At 42.8% G+C, this 20,785-nt stretch overlaps 1 protein-coding gene and 1 non-coding gene across 7 annotated transcripts in view; both read right to left on the reverse strand.

Annotated features, from left to right (window-relative positions):
- The window catches only part of CKAP5 (cytoskeleton associated protein 5), a 95,181-nt gene that overhangs the window by 787 nt on the left and 73,609 nt on the right, over positions 1 to 20,785 (reverse strand). For 3 of the 6 annotated variants that reach the window (XM_070229403.1, XM_070229405.1, XM_070229404.1), the window contains exons 30-44: positions 20,169 to 20,372; positions 19,821 to 19,956; positions 19,179 to 19,372; positions 18,036 to 18,208; positions 17,781 to 17,804; positions 16,673 to 16,846; positions 16,330 to 16,450; positions 6,889 to 7,068; positions 5,953 to 6,140; positions 5,342 to 5,417; positions 4,408 to 4,596; positions 4,176 to 4,313; positions 3,563 to 3,646; positions 3,309 to 3,468; positions 74 to 225 (exon numbers count right to left, since the gene is read on the reverse strand). In XM_070229403.1, coding sequence (XP_070085504.1) covers positions 74 to 225; positions 3,309 to 3,468; positions 3,563 to 3,646; positions 4,176 to 4,313; positions 4,408 to 4,596; positions 5,342 to 5,417; positions 5,953 to 6,140; positions 6,889 to 7,068; positions 16,330 to 16,450; positions 16,673 to 16,846; positions 17,781 to 17,804; positions 18,036 to 18,208; positions 19,179 to 19,372; positions 19,821 to 19,956; positions 20,169 to 20,372 — 2,193 coding nt within the window. The remainder of the gene's footprint in view (positions 1 to 73; positions 226 to 3,308; positions 3,469 to 3,562; positions 3,647 to 4,175; positions 4,314 to 4,407; positions 4,597 to 5,341; positions 5,418 to 5,952; positions 6,141 to 6,888; positions 7,069 to 16,329; positions 16,451 to 16,672; positions 16,847 to 17,780; positions 17,805 to 18,035; positions 18,209 to 19,178; positions 19,373 to 19,820; positions 19,957 to 20,168; positions 20,373 to 20,785) is intronic. The other 3 variants (XM_023653981.2, XM_023653980.2, XM_005598080.4) reach the window with 1 other exon arrangement.
- LOC111776150 (small nucleolar RNA SNORD67) lies at positions 19,578 to 19,688 on the reverse strand. The gene has a single exon (XR_002812104.1). It is a non-coding gene; the product is annotated as a small nucleolar RNA SNORD67 (small nucleolar RNA).

A 20,785-nucleotide genomic window follows, 5' to 3' on the forward strand; every position in this document is an offset into this window, starting at 1 on the left:
TTCTCTGGGCCAGCCTGTCCCTGAGTGACTTGTCGCTGCCCTCCCTGAGCCACACAGAAGAAAGGAGCAGTACCTTTGTGTTGTCCAGGCCACATCGCTGTCGGAGGATTTTTAGCCTTTCCAGGTAGACAGAGGGTCCCACCTCTTCTCCATTTGTGTTGCCTATGGAGGACATCGTGCTGGCGGGCGCGGGCATGCAAGTGACCTCCATCTGGGGGGAGATGCCTAGGGAGGAAATGTGGAAAGAACATTCAGATACACACCCAGCCCGCTTCTTGACTGTCCTGGCTCATCTGTCACCAAAGAGGACAATCTGGGGCTTGAACACTGCCTCTGTACTTGAAGACTAAAAAATGTGCAAGAATCCACCGGAGGTGGTGATAAAGGGTGCTCTGCAATCACACGAGGTCAGCTTAGCGAGAACTTCCCAAAGGGATAGAGAAGAGCAGAACATACGCTGGCCATCCACCCACGTCCCGGCGTATCGGGGGCTGCATTCTTGTGACTCCACGGCTGACCTGGCAATCCAAGAAGCCGCAGGTCCTCCTAGGTATACAGGAAGTGCCCAACTGAAAAACCTACAGACTTTACCTGTGTGCAAGCATCAGACCAGGCTGGGGCAGGTGACACATAGGGGAAAGCTCTCATTCAAACCCGGGAGGACAGCAAGGAGCTCAAAGCTATGGTGTATTCAAGAGGAAGGGGGGAAACTGAGTCGCCCAACAAACGCCCACAGGAGGACCGGAACTGGAGCATGTGTAACCCCCAGAACTGAGAGGGGACAACAAAAACCAAACCGAAAAAATCCATCACAGTTCCTAATTTCCGCGAAGGAACCATTGCAAAATGCAGACATTTAAAATACCTAATTTGCTATCAATGAAAATGCATTACATAAGCCAAAAAGAGAAGGTACTGGGAAGAAAGACTCCCTTATGATAAAAAAGAAAAGTAAAACAGGCTACTCGGGGGCAAAAGGAATCCCTTAAGTAAAGATGAGGAGAACATGAGAGGGTGAGGAGTGAACAGAGAATGACCCCCAAGCCAGCACTGAGGGCTCTGAGTACTCTAGGGCACGGGGGCGTCACTGAGCAGTGGGGCCACATGCTTACGTTGCAAACGTGCTGCTTAGACCAAAAGGGTCAAGCAAATGTTGGCCATCACCAGAGAGGACTTGGGAAATGAGAAAAGGAGGCACTGCCCTGATCAGCCAAACCGTGCGTGTCCGTATGCGGCAGGCCGTTAGATGTTCTGCTCACTACGCGCCAAGAAAAAGACTCTCAGGCTCTTGGCAAGGCGTAGTTTAAGGTGTTAAAAACAAGTTTGAAAAAATGACTTCAGAGAACACACGTGAACTGAAGCTTCAGCCTAAGAAGATACGTGAGAGGAAACACGACCGGCATCTGAAAAGCACGAAGGAGCATGGTTTTACAGGCAGACAAATTCTAGAACGTTGGAGTAGCCGAGCTTCACTGAGCTCGGAAAGGACTGAAGGCAGGACAAACGTGAGCGCTGCCTGGCAGGGGAGAGGAATGTCTGCAGCTGGCTCTTTTTTTAGTTTAAGGCTCTCGACGGCTATTTCCTGTCACAGTCACCTCCTAAGTCTTCCTTTCGTTTCTGATCCTGTGAGCAGAAATTCTCAGATATTGGCTTTTTCACTGTGGGGACAGTAATAGTTCAGCTTACCGTTAGACAAGCAGTCATTCACATCATTCAACAAATACCTACTGAGGGCCTACTATGTGCCAGGCAAAAAACAGACAAAAGTCTTTACTCTTCTGGATTTGAAATCCTAGCAGAGACAGGCAAACAGCAAACAATTAACCTAATAATAAATACTACATTATATGGTATGTTAGAGGTGGTCAAGTGCCATGGGGGGTGAGGGGCAGGCTGCAAGTTTTAAATAAGGTCTCACTGAGACAGTGGTGTTTGAACCAACAGCCTTAAGGAGGAAAGGGAGCACGTCCCAAGGCTGTCTTGGAAGGGTAATCTACAGGTAAGAACCAGCCAGTGCAAAGGCCCTAAGACGGCACATGCCTGACACCTTCCAGGAACCGCAAGGGGGCTGGGAAGCTGGAGTGGAATGGGAGTCAGGGGGAGCAGCAGGAGAGGAGGTTCTAGAGGTGTCGGGGGCTGCATAATGTAGGCCCTCACAGACCTGTGTAAGGCTGTTGGCCTTGCTGAGTGAAAGGAAGAGCCTTTGGGAAATGTTCGAGAAGCGTTTAGATGCTCTACGTGGAGATGAACATAGGGAGGCGAGAGTGGAAGTGGAGGCCAGATGGGAGGATGCACTACACTCCGGGGAGAGATGATGATACGCAGCCAGGGCAGCAGCAGTGAAGGTGACGAGAAGTGTAGGTGGCTTCTGCATAGTTTGCAGGTAGAGCCAAAAGGACTTCCTGACAGAGAGGAGCAGAACACTCAAAAGCTTTGGGTTGGAGCAAATTAGCAGGTCGAAGCTGCCATCAACCGAGATGGAGAAGAATGCAAATGGAGCAGGTTTTGGGTGAGTATCAGAAGCTTAGCTTTTTTTTTTTTTTAAAGATTTTATTTTTTTTTCCTTTTTCTCCCCAAAGCCCCCCGGTACATAGTTCTATATTCTTCGTTGTGGGTCCTTCTAGTTGTGGCATGTGGGATGCCGCCTCAGCGTGGTTTGATGAGCAGTGCCATGTCCGTGCCCAGGATTCGAACCAACGAAACACTGGGCCGCCTGCAGTGGAGCGTGCAAACTTAACCACTCGGCCACAGGCCAGCCCCAGAAGCTTAGCTTTGACACGTTGAGTTTATGATGTCTAATGGAAACCCAAGCAGAGACGTCATGCAGGATGTATCAGTGGAGGTCAGGAAGAAGGTCTGAGCTGGACATCAAAGTTGGGTCTTGCTGGCATATAAATGGTATTGAAAGTGATGAGGGTAGATGGACTAGTTAAGGGACTGAGAGTCAGAAAGAAGAGACAGTTATGGACTGGACCCTGGGAGATGCCAACATTTACGAGTTCAGGGAGAAGAGGAATCAGAGGCCACAGAGGAAGAGCCAGCGAGGCAGGAGGAAGCCAAGAGAGCACGGAGAACCGGAAGCCCAGGGGAGAAACTGTTTCAAGGGCAGGGAACACTGCCATTGTCAAATGCCGCTGATGGGTCAAGGCCGGTGACTGAGGATTGACCAGTGTCCACAGCAAGGTGAACATCACTGGTCACCATTACGTACTGAGGGGCATGGATATAAATTTTAACCAATAAAACCTCCCTTCCTGAGCTGGGAGCTATTTTGAGCTTATTCCCGGAGCAACTAGAGGAAACCATACCTGCTGAAGTGGGAATACGGCCTTTGCCCTCCCTCTCCATCTCGATCACCCGAAGGCCTCTCTCAACATAGCTCTGGAAGAACTGAGAGGAATTCTTCAGAAATGGTTCAATGTCGGCATCTGAGTATTTCTTCTTATATTCATATAACTCTGCTAGGCCCTGGTTCACAAGAAGCAGCAAGAGGGGGACGTGAATGTTCGTGACCCTTTTCCAGAAAGCAGACCCCCATTTAGCCCAGCCCTTTCCCTCTCACCTCTTTAGTATTCTCTTTAGAGCCAATCTTCTTGAAAATCTCAGCTAAGAAATCATTCACTTTGGCCTTTGATGATTTCTCATCCTGAAAAGTTGAAAGACAAAAGGAAGGATTGGTTGGTTAGATTTGAGTTATTAATTAAGAACAATGGTTGGATAAGAACTGAAAGTATCTCAAAATCCAGGCCTTCTGGGTCTGATCCTGCACAGAACAGAAGCACCGACATGCGGGGTCTGCAGCAGGAACACTAACATTCCGGGTTAGCAGTGTCTCCAAAGCTCAGGATTTCAACTAGACTTGATGAGGAAGGATCTGGCCCTTTCCTCCCTAATTAGACAGAGCTCACATTATCTGGCGGCCAATGCCGTGGGCGCAGACACAGAAACCTTTCTTAGGGACCAAGAAGCACACAGTTATAAATAGTTTATATTTGAAAATTTCAAGGTGGCAATGGATACAGCACCACAGCAGGAGAGTGAGGGGACCAATCCCTGGGCCTTCATCTCAGGCCCTCAGAAAGACAGGCTCCACTGGCCTTCGACAAGACCACTTCCAGACATCCTCACTCCCAGACATCCTCACTCCCCTCAATCTTTCAAATCAGGACACTCACTATTCGAGACGCTCCCTTTTCTGTTTCCTTCTCAGACTTGCTCCCGGTCTGGTCCATACTGTGCTTCATCATCCGGCAGAGGTGGGCCTCCAGCTCTGACTCATTCTTGTTGTCAATCATGGTTAGGTGGTCTAGGATCTGAGGGAGACACACGCACATTCAAATGGGAGCACTGCCACTTCCGTAAAGTCCTCTCACGCTTCCTCAGGGACTGGCTGCTGTTCTCACTCACCTTGGGCCCTTTCAATTTGCATAAAGTGTGTAGCAGCGTCTTTAGGGTCCTTACGGGAAATTCACTTTTGCATTGCTTCAGTTTCTCTTTGGGAAAGACCTTCATGAAAATGTGTATATCCAGAAGAATTCGGTCCAGATTAATGCTGTTGATGGTATCAGGCAATAGTCGAACCATTCTCCAGAGACACTATTGAAAAAAGAAACAAAAGTTAGGAGTGATTGAGGATGAGGAAAATTTCTGCCACTGTTCGTCTTTCCTACGCTCTGGGATTACTTCTAAACGATGGTCAGGGATACAGGTGTGGCAAGTCACATCTTCCAAGTTCAACTGCCGAAACACGAATAATTTTACTCACTTCAACCACGTCACTGGCTAAAGTGTGACAAGTCACCAATCTATTCACCTTCACACCTCTTTCCCACTCCCTAGAGATAGAGGCCTTAAATGAGAAAATGTGGAGATTCGGTCATGGGTTTGCTTTGTACCTGAGAGTAGAGTAGTTCATATGGCTTAACCAAATCTAACCAAGGACATAAAATATTTTATACCATTACAGTTTAATAACAGTTTTATAATGTTATAGAGATGTTGATCTGGAGTCTTCCATCAAAGAGATCAAAATATTATAGGGTTATATATATCTTTTTTCCAAAAAGAAATGAAATTTCTCTCATCAAACTTCTTGACTTTTGATTCTAGAAAAACTGGTGAGATATTTACAAAGCAGCCCTTCCTTTTCACTGTTTGAGGCCAGGAATTGTTTAGATCTGAGCTTTTATAAATTGGAGGAAGGGAAAATCAGAGACCAGCTATATTTTTCAGGTATGTTTTGGATGATTTGATTCTATGTCTTAGCTCCAACTCCTCTTTCCACACTTTAACAAAGTATTGCATCTTTGAAAGAAAAGAGATCAAATTATTTCAACTTCACCTTCATAACAAGCTCTGAGAATTTGGGAGAACTGGCTGTTGCTAGCAGGCTGTCTTGGAGCAAAACAAGCAGGGCACTGGGAAAAAACAAAAACCCAACACAACAGCATTAATAAGTTTCAAACCTGCATTCCAATTAAAATCAGTAATTGAAAGGCCAAGTATAAATATTTTCCATCCAGCTAATGAATTGAGAGCTCATGGATCAGGGCTGTCTCTGATTACTTGCAATTCAGTTATTAAGAAAATAAACATCAACCATTAAGCTTTGTAAATTACTACTTGGTAAATGGTAAAGCTTGCCACCCTATTTTTCACTGTCACTGGTAGCTGAGAAAGAAAGAAATGTACCTGAAATGTGAATGACAGAGGAGGCAGCTAACAAACTTGACAGTTCTATTCTAGAAAACTCATGACATTGGCTGGCTTGCTGATGCTGTTACTAGTTTTAGCTGCTGTCTCAGGTTTGAATACCTTCGTTCATGAGAAAGAGAAGAGTAATCAATCAACTTACAGGCAAACCTAAAGTGACAACTGATCTAGTGACTTCTGGTTTCTATGGGTAGACAAAAGAGACTGTTCCAGGCTCTAATGCTGAGAGTATGGATGTACCTCAGGATGTTGGTCTGGTCTGACTTCTCCAGAACCTTCACCACCAAGAGGTTCACAGAGCGGATCACCTGTTGTCCTTCCTCCAGGTCTTCGATTCGAGAGTCCAGCATTAAGGTGATGAGGCCATGCATCAGGTCTTTCAGCACACCGGTGGAGGCCTCCCGGGCTAGGCTCTCTATCTGAAACAGCTATGCAGGCATAACCGAGTTAGGGAGGTAGGAAACTCAGTATACAGAGCAAGGAAGATGAACACGGGTGGCATATTCTAGTAAACAATTATATTGTTGGTTTTTTTTTTTTTAAAGATTGGTACCTGAGTTACCATCTGATGCTAATCTTAGTTTTGTTTTGTTTTTTACCCCTTCTTCTCCCCAAAGCCCCCCAGTACACAGTTGTATATTCTAGTTGTAGGCCCTTCTGGTTCTGCTATGTGGGAGCTGCCTCAGCATGGCCTGATGAGTGGTAGCATGTCCACGCTGAGGATCCGAACCGGTGAAACCCTAAGTGGAGCGTGCGAACTGAACCACTTGGCCATGGGGCCGGCCCCTATACTGTATTTTTAAAAATTCAGAGTATTAGGAAAAAATAAAAATCACCACTCCCCCAAACCTCCAGTAACAGCCAAAATTAATTGGTATGCTTCCTTCCTGTTATAAAAGTATTTTGAATGTGAACAGTTATCTGTGAAAAGCCAGCCAGGGCCCACATGCCTGATGAAGAAACTGGCAGGAAGCAGAAGTCTAGGGAGTATGTAAGCATTCTACTTTGTATGCTAACGACAAGGTAAGCTGGAGTGTCCCACAGCCAATGGCAGTAATCAACAGCCTGCATGGGAGGGACACAGGACTCAGTGGAGCATCCACACAGATTCAGGATTTAGAACCCGGGCAAGAAGAGAGACTGAAGGGAAGCTCATGCACGTGGAGGTGCCCTTACCGAAATCATGTTGCCAATGATACAGCTATACAACTTGATGATCTCATCCTTCTCCAATTTCTCATCCGCCATGTGTGTGTTGTAGATGAGTCTTAGCTGCATGAATGTGGCTATCAGAAACTGATCAATATGGCCAGACATGGCTTCAGCTTTGTCTTCCTGTCTCAAGACCTCATCGATCTGATAACAAAAATCCAAGATGTATTTTCCAAGCTTCATACTTCTAAGTAGCAGGAAGACACTACAAGGGACGTCTCTGTAATATTTATTAGCAAAGCACTTCCAATATCTTACCTTGAAAAAAGCGCAGTTGCTTTACATATAAACAACTAGTCCTTAGGGATTCAATCATTCAACAAATATTTTCTGAGCAAGATAGTGTTAGGAGAATTAGTCACAGATCCTATTCTTAGAGGCTCACTGTCTAGTTCAGAGAATAATAATCCTTATGTTCAAATGTCTAATTTATTAAAAAGAGTGTTTTTAGACCCATTATCTCATTTGATCATTCCAAAAGCTCTGGGAGGTAGATAGGGCTGAGAGTATGATCTCCATTTTCCAGACGAGAAAACTGAGGCTCAGAAAGACCAGGTTTCCCACATCTTGATCCAGTGTTCTTTTGGTTCAGTACACTGGTTGTCCCCAATGGTAAAATGTTACTATGGGAAAAACATGTATTTCTTATTCATTACTGTAAAAAAGATCTTTTCATGATTACATAAATAACATCCTGAGACAATCGTGTCAATCTTCAGTGACCATCCTTTCATGCAGGGCTGCCATACTACACAACTCCAGGGGGCACCATTCATACAGACCAAAACGTGAATGGTGCCCCTGGTGTTGAGGAAGCCAGTGGTCCTACGTTCATCTCTGTCTTTATGCATGTATACCCCATAAGCACATACAATTTTATATACATGGGACGGTTTAACAATGCTGTTTCAACGTGGACACCATAAAAAAAAAAAACTTTTTTTGCTGGGGGAGGCTTACTCCCCTTTTTCCAAGGCAATTAACATTAACAACCTGGTAGATATTCTTTCACGTTCACAGAATCATCTACAATCACACAAGCAAACATACACAGCCTCAAGGGTTAGGGCACTGTTATTCTACAAGAGGATTCCAGTATATACACTTCTTTGCATCTAGCTTTTCTAACTCAACAGAAAATTATGAAAAGCCCTAAAGTCAACAAGAATAGTTCTATTTTTAAAGACTGCAAAATAGTCCACATATGCACATACCAAAATTTACTCAATCATCCCCTTACTGATAAACTTTCAATGTGTTTCCAGTTTGGTTATTTTGTCCACAATAAATAATGTTACAATAGACATCTTTGTGTGTGTGTGTGTATATATATATATTAGGATATATATATAGAAAAAAATATATCTCCCCTAATGTACTTGTTTTCTAAAAGAGTCCCAAGAGTATAATTTTTTAGTCTGAAGGATAAAGCATTTCTAATTACAGTATAACAGATATACTGCTTTCATTAAAAGGCACTAACAATTCACATTTCTGTTTAAAGTATGAGAGTACTGTTTTTCCAGCATCTCTATCAACTGCTTTGTTGTTATTCTTACTTTGCACCACTCTGAAGGTTTAAAAGTGGTATCCCATTGTTACTTTAATCTGCATTTCTGTGGTGGGGGAGGGGTCAGACATCTTTTCACGTGCTCACTGGCCACTGGATGTCTTCTGTGATTTGCCTATTCATATCTTCTGGTCATTTTTGTTTTTCCATTGGTTTCTCTTCTTCTCAAGAGCTAACAAAAGTTCTGTTTACTGTGGCTATTAATCCTTTATCAGTCATATAGGTTGCAAATGATCACTTATTTATTGACAGTGTATGGTAAATTTCTCCAGCTTAAAATCTTAAAATTTTATATGATCAAATCTGTCTTTTCTTTTTAGATTCCGGGTTTCCTTCCTTATATTTTAATGGTCTCCCCCAAATTCCTTGGTTATTTAGCAAAATTGGGGGGAGGGGCCGGCCCCATGGCCAGTAGTTGAGCTCGCACGCTTTGCTTCAGCGGCCTGGGGTTTTGCTGGTTGGGATCCTGGGCGGGATATGACACTGCTCATCAGGCCATGCTGAGGCGGCATCCCACATAGCACAACCAGAAGGACCGGCAACTAGAATATACAACTATGTACTGGGGGGAGGGGAGGGGCTCTGGGGATAAGAAAAGAAAAAAAAAGTTTCGCAACAGATGTTAGCTCAGGTGCCAATCTTTAAAAAAAAAAAAGTTAGGGGGAATTAGTTGTTTCAAGTTTCCATTTACAAGTGTGTTTCATACTTTCCAAGTAGCCAACATTTACTAACAACTTTGTTGGGTTATCTGCAAAGAATTTGGTCAGTACATCTTTTACTTTTTGCATTTGTTAAGGTTTTCTTTGTGGACAAATATATGATGTATTTTTTGAAAATGAAGATATAAAAATATAAATTATCTTTTCAGAGACTATAAAATTCTCTCTGTATCTATACATATTCATTAAATCTGGTTTATTGTCTACTAATATTCTTTTTTCCTTCTTCTTTCCAAAGCCTGCTAGTACATAGTTGTAGGTCCTTCTGGTTGTGCTATGTGGGACGCCACCCCAGCATTGCCCAATGAGCGGCGCCAGGCCGTGCCCAGGATGTGAACCGGCAAAACACCGGGCTGCTGAAGTGGAGCACGTGAACCCAACCACTCGGCCATGGGGCTGGCCCCCTAACATTCTTTTTTATTGAGGTTTAACTTTCATATGGTACAATGTACAAATCCTAGGAGTACAACTTAATGCAATTCTGTGAGTGTACACACCTGCGCCTGCCGTTGAGAACAAGCTCCATCAACGGCACCCCAAAGGGCCGTCTTCTGCCCCCAAGTCGGCATCCCTCCCCCACCAGGGGTTACTATGAGCCTTCCTGGGTTTCTTTTTTTACCACTATTCTGATCTCTAAACTGATAAAATTAATTCCCCTATATTCTTATTTTCTGTCTACTAGATCTGTCCAATTCTCTCAATCTGTAACTTGTCTTTTCACTTTATTAAAAACAAAATGTCTTCTGATGCACAGAAGTTTTTAAAATTTTTAATGCAGTAAAAGTTTTATTTTTTCCCTTATTTTTTTTTCTGTGCCTAGTTTAAAAAGAAATCCTTCTATACCTTGAAGTAAAAATGTTCTCCTGTAAGATTTCCTTCCCATATTTTGGCTTTTAATCCATCTGAAACATATTTTGGTGTAAGAAATAGCACTCTAATTGTATTGTTGTTCTCATGGAAAATAACTAATCCTAGCATCAGTTACTGATGAATGCAGTTTTACCAAGAGATTTCGAACGCCTCCTCTGCTTTAAGTTTCCTATAGATGTGAGCGTTTCTGGGCTCTCTGTTCTACCCCAGGGTCTATCTTCTTATCCCTGGGCCAATACTACCCTGTCTTAATTACAGTGGCTCTGTAATCACTGTGGATATCCAGTGATATAAGTCGTCTTCACTGTGTTATTTTTTTCAAATCATCTTTAAAAACCACCAACACTGTCTTTGCTATTAGGCCTCTTGATCTTCCATAAAAATTTTAGAATCAGATTCTTAACTACAGAAAAAATTGTTGAGATTTTGATTGGAATGGCATTGATATATGGGTTAATTTGAGGAGAACTGGCATCTTTATAATCCTGAACCTTGTGAACATAGTATATTTCTATTTATTTGGCAATTCTCTAATGTAATTCAATAAAGCTTTACAATCTTCTCTGTAAAGGTCTTACATGTACACTGCTTGGCTTATTCCTAGCTACTTAACATTTCTGTTGTGGAGGGTTTTATTTATTTATTTTTCTTCTTCTCTCTGAAGTTCCCCAGTACATAGTTGTATATTGTAGTTGTGGTCCTTCTGGTTGTGGCATGTGGGATGCTGCCTCAGCATGGCTTGATGGGTGGTGCCATGTCCGTGCCCAGGATCCAAACCGGCAAAACCGTGGGCTGCCAAAGCAGAGTGAGCGAACTCAACCACTCAGCCTTGGGGCTGGCCCCTATTTTTTATCTTTTGATTTTTTTCTTTAAGATCGGCACCTGAGCTAACATCTGTTGCCACCCTTTTTTCCCCTTCTTCTTCTTCTCCCCAAGTCCCCCAGTACATAGTTGTATATTCTAGTTGTGGGTCCTTCTGGTTGTGCTATGTGGGACGCCACCTCAGCACAGCTTGATGAGCAGTGCCATGTCTGTGCCCAGGATCCAAACCGGTGAAACCCTGGGCCGCCGAAGCAGAACATGTGAACTTATTAGCAACTCAGCCATGAGGCCGGCCCCTTAATTTTCTTATTATGGTAAAATATACGTAACATAAAATTTGCTATTTTAACCATATTTAAGTGTACAATCCAATGGCATTAAGTACAGTCACAATACTGTGACACCATTACCATTATTTCCAGAAATTTTTCATCACCCCAGACTCTGTACCCATTCAATAATAACTCGCTATTCCCCCTCCTCCAGCCTCTGGTAACCTCTATTTTACTTTTTGTCTCTGTGTATTTGCCTCTTAGATACCTCATATACGTGGAATCATACAATATTTGTCCCTTTGTGCCTGATGTATTTTATTTAGCATAATGTTTTCAAGGTTCATCCACGTTGTAGCATGTCTCAGAGTTTCATTCATTTTTATGATGGAATGATAATCCATTGTATGTATATATCACATTTTGTTTATCCATTCATCTGCTGAGGGACACTTGGGTTATTTCCACCTTTTGGCTGTTGTGAATAATGCTGCTATGAATACCAGTGCACAAATATCTGAGTCCCTGCTTTCTGGGAGTGGAATTGCTGGATCTTATTGCAATTCTATATCTAACTTTTTGAGGAATTGCCAAACTTTTTTTCCACAGTGGTTGTACCATTTTATATTCCTACCAGCAATGCATGAAGGTTCCAATTTCTCTGCATCCTTGCCAACACTTATTTGCATTTAAAAAAAATTCTAATGAGTGTGAAGCAGTATCTCATTGTAGTTTTGATCTGCATTCCCCTAACTAATGATGGTGAGCATCTTTTCATGCGCTTACTGGCCATTTGTATATCTTCTTTGGAGAAATGTCTCTTTAAGTCTTTCGCCCATTTTTGAATTGGTTTTTTTTTGTTGTTGAGTTGTAGCAGTTCTTTATGTATTCTGGATATTAATCCCTTATGGATAGATGATTTACAAATATTTTCTCTCATTCTGTGGGGTACTTTTTCACTCTCGACACTGTCCTTTGATGCACGAAACTTTACTTTGATGAAGTTCAATTTAATTATTTTTTCTTTTCTTGCCTGTGCTTTTTGGTGTCACATTCAAGATTTCACTGCCAAATCCAATTATCATGAAGATTTTCCCATATGTTTTCTTCTAAGAATTTTATAGTTATAGCTTTTACATTTATGTCTTTGATCCATTTTGAATTAGTCTTTATATACAGCATAAGAGTCCAACTTCATTCTTTTTTTTTGTTTTGAGGAAGACTAGCCCTGAGCTGATATCTGCCAATCCTCCTCTTTTTGCTGAGGAAGACTTGCCCTGGGCTAACATCTGTGCCCATCTTCCTCTATTTTATACATGGGACGCCTACGACAGCATGGCTTTGCCAAGCGGTGCCATGTCCGTACCTGGGATTCGAACCGGCGAACCCCAAGCCGCCAAAGTGGAACATGTGCACTTAACCGCTGCGCCACCAGGCAGCCCCATCAACTTCATTCTTTTGCATTTGGATATCCATCTTTCCCAGCATCATTTGTTGAAAAAGACTGTCCTTTATCCATTGAATGGTCTTGTCATTGAGACCAGTAATGTGGTTTCTGTAGTGATCATCCTTTCCTTTGATTCATCTATTCAATTCTTTCTGCACTCCACCCTGCCCCCTGTGGTCATCTTGTCTCCCCCAGCAGTCTCATTTTGGCAGGAGAGTCCTGTTTGGGTTATTTTCTTTTACTCTTCTTTCCAGTCACTGGGTCCCTTTAGCTGTGTTAGGGTCTTCTTCTTTACCTATTCAGGATTCACTCTTGGGCCTGCTGTTTGGAAACCCTCAACAGCAGCGATCTGAGAATGGGAGACACAGCAGTTTCTGCAGTTGGAGGCTTGTGATCTTCCAGCTGGCAAGCTGTCAGTCACAGGGCAAAGCACGGAGAGCAGGCATTTCCGCTCTTCAGTCTCTAAAGGTACAAAGTCAGACTTCCTGGCCTCAGACAGTGAATCAGCCTTATTGTTCAGCTCCCTGGAGCTCCTTGGAGACCAGGGAGAAAACCAGCTCTTCTTATCAGCATTCACAGAGGCCGCCATTACCCTTCCCTTAGGAATCTACTGATCTCCACAGACGAAGAGAGCTCTCTCTCCAGGATTTCTGGTGTTTTGATCTTCCCTGGGCTCTGCACTATTGAACCTCAGGTTCTCCTTAGGCCCATACGGGGAAAAGTCTTGTACAAGACAGAGCTTGAGACTTGCTTACACATTTCAGATACTACCTCCCTGACCCAGCAGCACCTCTGCTCAGAAAAGGCAGATGAGTTCGGATTGAAGTGATAGAGAAAGGCAACAGGGACACATGCATTCAAGTCATTATTTTCCAGAATCCTCTCCATTTGTTTTCTTCCAATATCAAAACTGTTAATAGGATACTGTTTGTCAAACAGCAGCAAAAATCCCATGCTAGGATTCTGGTTCTGCCCTTCCTTTCCTGACTTTCTGTCTTCATGGGGATGTCTAACGGGCTGCTCAAACTTAACATGGCAAAGATCTAACTCTTGATTTCCAAACTCTCAAGCCTGCCCTTCCCCCAGCCTTCACCATCTCAGTACACAGCACCACCACCCACCCAGCTGTTTAAGGCAAAAATCAAGGAGTTACTTGATTCCCTTCTTCCCCTACATTTCACATCCAATCTATCAGCAAGTCCTGTGGCCTCTGCCTCTGAAAGGCACCCTGAAACCATCCCCTCTTCTTCCTCTCCACCATGACCATCCGAGTGCACGTGATATTGTTTTTCATATGAGTTTTGGCCACAGCTTCCTAACAGATGTCCCAGAATCTACTCTTGCCCTGCTTCTAATCTGGTCTCTGCAGAGTGGCCACTGACTTTTTCCCCAATAAGAAAAAGTTCAAACATTATAGAAATGTTGGAAGTATAGTAAAGGAACCTTTCATCCTGATTCACTTGAGAAGTTGTCAATCTGATGCTCCATGCCCTTCTGATACTTCAGTGTGTATTTCTTCATAACAAGAACATTCCCCTTCATAATCATACAAGGACCAAAACCAAGAAATTAATACTGACGTCACTACCACCTAATCCTCAGGCCCCATTGCATTTTCTCCAGTTGTCCCAATTATGTTCTTTATAGCTAAAGGCCAGTCTAGAATCATGTGCTGCATATAGGTGTCGTGTCTCTTAGTCTCTCTTTAGACAAGTTCCCTCAGTCTTTCCCTCATTTTCTTGACCTTGACACTTTGTAAAATACCCCTCAATTTGCATTGTTTGATATGTTCTCATGATTCGATGACATTAGGAACGTCAGCAAAGTGATGCTGAATTCTCACTGGATCCTATCAGGCAGACAGCATGTGGTTTCATTTTGTGGTATTATTGATGATGTTCATTTTGAACCCTCCATTAAGGTGGCTGCCAGGCTTCTCTACTGTCATATCACTCTTGGTATTTCGTATTTTTTTTGGTACTTTTTATATATCTGTCCTTTGTATTTTGTGGGGAGGTACTATGAAACTATGTAAATATCCCATTTCTCTTCAAATTTTTAATTAATTTATATGTGCATGGACTTGTGGTTTCCTATTTTATTAAATTCAATAAATTTACTGAATTTTATTCAGTTTACTGGGTTATAACTCATTACTATCATTATTTATTTTGCTGCTCACGTTGTCCCCATTCAAACACAGGCAGTCTGTTCTAGTCGGCCTCTATGTCGTTCTGACATGTCCTTGCCATGTTCTTTGAGCCTAGCCTTGCCGTCTGCACAATATGTTCCAGGATCATCCTGTACTTTCCCTGATTCAGCCATGGAATCAACCACTTTTCTAAGGAGCCCGCATTCTTTTTAGTGGAAAACGGTATTTAGAAGACAAGATCTGGGGGTGCTCGTCGCTGCTGAGGTGTTGCTGTTCTCAAGTCTTCTCAGTGAAAAGAGTATATGTATATTATAGGGAATATATGTCTATCGTCTATAACATACATGTATACCACACATATACATACACACAGACATTTACATTGATGTTTATTCCTACGTCTATATATCGAAAACCATGAATTCACACTGACGCATCTAATTCTGGTCTAACACCAGAGTTCACTCTACTCTGCTCTCCTTCCATATTTGTGTTGCCCTTCTCTGACAGTGAGAAGCCTGGCTCCCATTTTCCATATATTTATTTATTTGACCAATCCCTTTGTACGTAACCAAGCTGCCAACTGCCACCAGCCCTTCCCCAGGCCCACTTCTGCTTCAGCTCTGACTCCGCATTCTGAGCTGCCTGCTCACATATGTGGAGGATATATATCCTCCTCCCTTGCCTGAGGTCCCACCACCACGACAGGCTGGCTCCCAGCATGGACATCGTCTTCTTCTTGCTTGGGCTCTGACTCCTAACTCTGCGCCACCCCTCTCAATATGATGTTTGGGCTCCCTCCTCACAACCCTCACATGTTGGGCCACTAAGGCTCCCTACTCCCTTAGCACAAGGTAGATGCCTGCCTTGCTCTACCCATCTATTGGCTTTATGACTGGACTGTTAGGGAGGGAAGCACAGGAAGAAGAGAATGACTTTTAAAAACATGTAGCTTCTTTGCTTAAAATAAAATCCAAACAACTTACCTTGGGGCTTTCAAAACTCTACATGGTCTGGTCTCTGTCTACGTCTCAGATGTCATTCTGTCCCATTCTCCCCCTTGCCCACTATGCTCCAGGCACGTGGGCCTGTACTGTTTCCTTGAACACATCAGGCTCATTCCTACCCTTTGTACTAGCTGTCCTCTGCTTGAACCCCTGACCACCAATCTAAGTTAACTACTCAGTTCCTCTCTCCCATCACCGTATTTGAGTTATATTTACACAGTAGTTACTATTATCTGATATTTTCTTGTTTATTTACTTGTCTCTGTCCACTAAAATCTAAATAAGTTTCATGAGAGCCGGTCCCTGCGTACTCACTGCTGTCTTCCAGCCTCTGGTGAACGAATGCAATTATAAAAAGCCAGGCTCTATTAGAGCTCTATCCTGTGAGGCAAGTGATGGCTCTGTGCGGTCCCTGCGCACTTTTTGCTTCAGGTCAGCACTGAACAATGCCTGCCTCCCTTAATGCTATGAGCAGCGTAGAACCATCGCTCTTACAGCCTCTATGTCCATCAATGGAATTACTGTCACGGGTAATACCCCCATTACCTGTGTCAGAGCCTGGATGCTTGTGTTGATGTCACCACTGGCTACTTGGGAGATAATGAAATTGATTGTGGATGCTGTATTACTGTGCATGTCATCGAAGTGTGGAGAAACAGCCCGGATCCTGGAGAGCAGAGCAAGGGGAAAAATTCAGTCTTTATTACAAGACATCCCAGTGAGTCGGAATGATATGTAATTCCCTCCTACATCTAGGTGTTAGTAAAGAACTGCTGTCAGTCAGATTGTACCCAGTTCTAAAAGGTTCTAATTGCACAGAGAACTCTTTTTACATATGCATTCTGATGATTATGAACTGCTTATACTTAGATGAAAGAGGTTAACTTACTTGGGTTCAGGAATAAGGACTGGTTCAAAAATGTCATCCAGTTTGTGCTGAACAAGTTCTGGCATTTCGCATCGCACTGTACCATTGTCATTCTCAATCTCATCTAGATCCAGCTGGAATTCTCGGCGAACCATCTGGGCTGCCTCAGGATGCCCACTCATGCTTCGGGCTTGGCTAAGGGAAGCAAAAGGAGGCTCCTGAACTAAAAGAGACTTCTTAAGCAAAGGGTAAGAGAAACATGGCCACTTGCCCCAAAGCTTCAAGACAGATGCCCAACTTCTGGTTTCAGCCCCTCAATGACTTAAGTCCTTGATCTAAGCAAGTGCCTTCAGTGGGCAACAGCGCTGGTTCAGGAACATCCTAAAACGCACATTACTTTAACTTGTACTTCCACAACCTGCCAAGTTATAAGCATTCTCTTTAGTTTATCATCAAAGCCAACAAACCTTGTACTGCTATTCCAGATGGGGCAGATTATAATAAAGTATACTTACACTGACTCAAAGCTCACTACTTCTGGGCAAAAATGTAAGAAAAATCCAGACTGGCTGGTTCTTTTGCACCAAATTAACCAGTGTTTAAGTTCTTCTGATTATAAGCATCATTCCATGCAGGGTTCAGTAAATTTCATACTTGAGGGACAGTGAGTCACCTCTTTTTGGGGATATTCACCCTGATAGGTCAGGGCCAGTATTACAGCCAGGCAATCGGGATTCAAAATTTCCAGATTCAAATTGGTTAGAATTATGCTCATGATACAACACAAAATAGAGCTGTCTTGCTTATCAGAAGGCAGTAATTTGAGTCCCTAAGCCAATTCTGGGTTGCATGCATTTTACTTAAGTCCTATCTGAAGAACATGAACCTGAGGATGACAAAATATAACACAAGGAAGAAGGTGAGCCAGTATCTTAGCCACACGACACTGAGCTGCCACTCCTGCTAGCCAGTGGACTTCCAGGGAAGGTGTGATTCATGGGATACTTATGGACCCTTCTACCCTGGTTATTAACTCTAGACCAACTGCCCTCCAGAGGGGATGAATCCAAGTCAGAAGTTAGAAAGATATAAGAGCCCTGCTAACGAGCAATTAGCAGGCAGTACTTACATCCTATAAGTGCGATACATAATTCTGTCCACGGAAAAGCAGTGAAAGAAGGCACAAGACTATTTAGAAGTGGTTTTGAGACAAAGACAATGAAGACCGAAGGATTAAACATTTGGTTTACAAGACATTTACCCAGACACTTTGTCATGCATGATAATGGCTACAAAAATGCAACATTATGTTACAGGATAAGCTGTGGGCACACAAGGCGAAGTCCACAGAGATGCTCTTAGACAACTATCTCCATTCACATACTTGAGTTTGGAGGACATGTCCTCAGCTGGGCCCTTGCGCAGCATGTTGGCGTTGGAGCTTATGTTCTGTGCACGCTGAGGTTTCTCTTCCACCTGTTTTATTGGGGCAGCAGAAGGCCTCTTTGCTGACCGCTTAATCCTCTCTTCGAGCATGCTCATATCCTTTTCGGAAAGCTGTAAAAAGAAGCAGCCAAATTTAATTTATCAGCAACTCCTCCAGTAGAGTATGAGGAGAATTAAAAACCTAACTGGAAGACTCAAGAATTAATATCCATTTTCATATCAAAGCAAACAGAACCTACTATGTTAGGGTAAGTTTACTTTCAAAACACTACATTTTTAAATCAACTACTGTTAAAACCTGCCTTGCTATCATAACATATGAAAGAAAGAGACAAAAAGAAAGGCATTTAAGAACTACAAATAAAAAGGTCAAAAATTAAGTGAAGCTTCCTCCTTTGTGTTGTGCTTGTTCCACTAACTAGGTGTGTGACTATGGGCAAGAAGTTTCACTCTTGGTCATCTGTAAAATTCCCAGCCATTTTATCTCCTTCACTGGCCTGTAGTGAGGATTTAAATAGACTAATACAAGTAAATATACATAAGCACAGTGTAAATATAAGTGATGCTAAGAGGTAAATGGAGTGAAGAATGAGTTGCAGCCACAATAGTGACTGGCTCAAAGGATGTAAGGAGTCAGAAGTGGAACCTAATGTGCCCGGGGAGTCTCGCTCGTGGCTGTAGATTGACTCTTTTGATCTGACAAGTACAAGAATCCACTTATTAGACAAGTGAGTACTTGTACTAAATGCACTAAAAATTACAAAGCAGATTGCCAGGCAGAATGCAAATCCCAGACAAGCTCAGATTTCTTAATTCAAAAATAGCTCTCATTTCTAAAGCAAATTGCTATGAGTAGAATGCTCAGAAAAGAAAATCTGATTTCCAGTAAAACACATCCTAAACGTCCTACAATAATCAGAGACACCCTCAAGGGTTTATCTGGATTCTAGGACACATTGATAGGTTGAGTTGAATAAACAGTAGTAAAAAATTAGCCAGAATTGAGATGGCATGAAACTTGATACCTACGTGATCTTGCAATTCATAACATGCTGAAAATGTTCAGAGAAAAGTCACTCACAGTTCCAATAAGTTTGAACACTTGATCCCCATGGACGTTGTACACTGTGACAATGGTGTTGAGGGCAGCATTGCGCACAGCATTGTCACGGTCTCCTATGTGAATCGCTATCTCTTTTAAGGCTTTTCCTGGAGTTGGTTGGCAAACATTCATGCCATAGGACTCGACTAGACACCCCAGTTCTTCCAGGCACTCTGATGGGGGAGAAAGGCTACATTGAGACTCAACACACATTTGGCATAGAGACCTATCTTTACTAGATAAATTTTCCTTAGCATACATGAAGGACTAAAATCTTATTCTGGCTCTGCCTAGAATTTTCCCTTGCTTACTGCCTTCTTATAAAACACACAATGAAATAATCGTGTACAGTAAGTGCTCCTGGAAGAAAGGGATGCCTGTGAGTCAGATGGCCCCTGTGCACTTGATTTTGTCACCAGGGTGGTACTGAGTGATGCCCGTATCACCTGATACTGTGGCTTCACCATTGTGCAACTCATCACTCTCACAGTCCAAATCAGAAGGTTGGAATCGACTACACAGACACTGAAGAAATTTACTTCCCTCAGTTCGTGTATAAACTACGTCTTTTAGAGGACACTGTTGCACAGACTCACGCCTCAATTTAAATTGCTGCTTTACCTGCTCTCTGCTTTGAGTTTTTGGATTTGGTTCCTTCCATGATGAAGGGGAACATCTTGCTGGCTGGGTAGACAAGGCACATCCGGTTCAGGATGGCACGGACATCTTTACGAATGACATCCTTTGGTTCTCCAACCTACTCAACAAGGGAAATAATGATTAAGTGAGACATTTTCTGAGTAGCAACGGTTCCCCCCAAGTGTCAATTCATCTTGAAAGAATAGGGGCAGGGGAATGAGCAGTGGAAGGTAGCATCATATAATGAATGAAGAAGAGAGAGGAAACAAAAGCACAGCAACTGAGGTCAGCTGGGAACTTGAGCAGTCTTCCAGAGTGAGAACACATTACCTTGAGGATGAGATAGGGGATGAAGGAAGATGCTTCATTCTCAGTAAGATGATACTCCTCCTCACTTAGTAGGGTGAAGAGCAATTTTAAATATTCTAGGGCTTTCATTAGGACGCTTGTATTGGTGTCAAAAAACCGCAGGGTAAGCCACTTTAAGATAAGATCCAGGCAACCAATGACACCCTCTTTTTCACTCTCCAAGTGCTTAAAACAAAACAAGACAAAACCACCACAAATAAGACTGTATAAAAATTTAAGTTCTATTAGGCAAGTACATCTTAAATTTTACTAGAGTCCGAAAAGAAAATGATAATTTTTTTTTTTTTAACATTTTATTTTTTCCTTTTTCTCCCCAAAGCCCCCCGGTACATAGTTGTATAGTCTTGGTTGTGGGTCCTTCTAGTTGTGGCATGTGGGATGCCGCCTCAGCGCGGTTTAATGAGCAGTGCCATGTCCGCGCCCAGGATTCGAACCAACGAAACACTGGGCAGCCTGCAGCGGAGCACGCAAACTTAACCACCCGGCCACGGGGCCAGCCCAAGAAAATGATAAATTTTTAAGCCTCCATTTAAGACCTAAAATTATAGACATACAGTCATTTATTCTATCAAATAATA

The sequence above is a fragment of the Equus caballus genome, chromosome 12, assembly GCF_041296265.1.
Source record: "Equus caballus isolate H_3958 breed thoroughbred chromosome 12, TB-T2T, whole genome shotgun sequence".
Classification (NCBI taxonomy): Eukaryota; Metazoa; Chordata; class Mammalia; order Perissodactyla; family Equidae; genus Equus; species Equus caballus.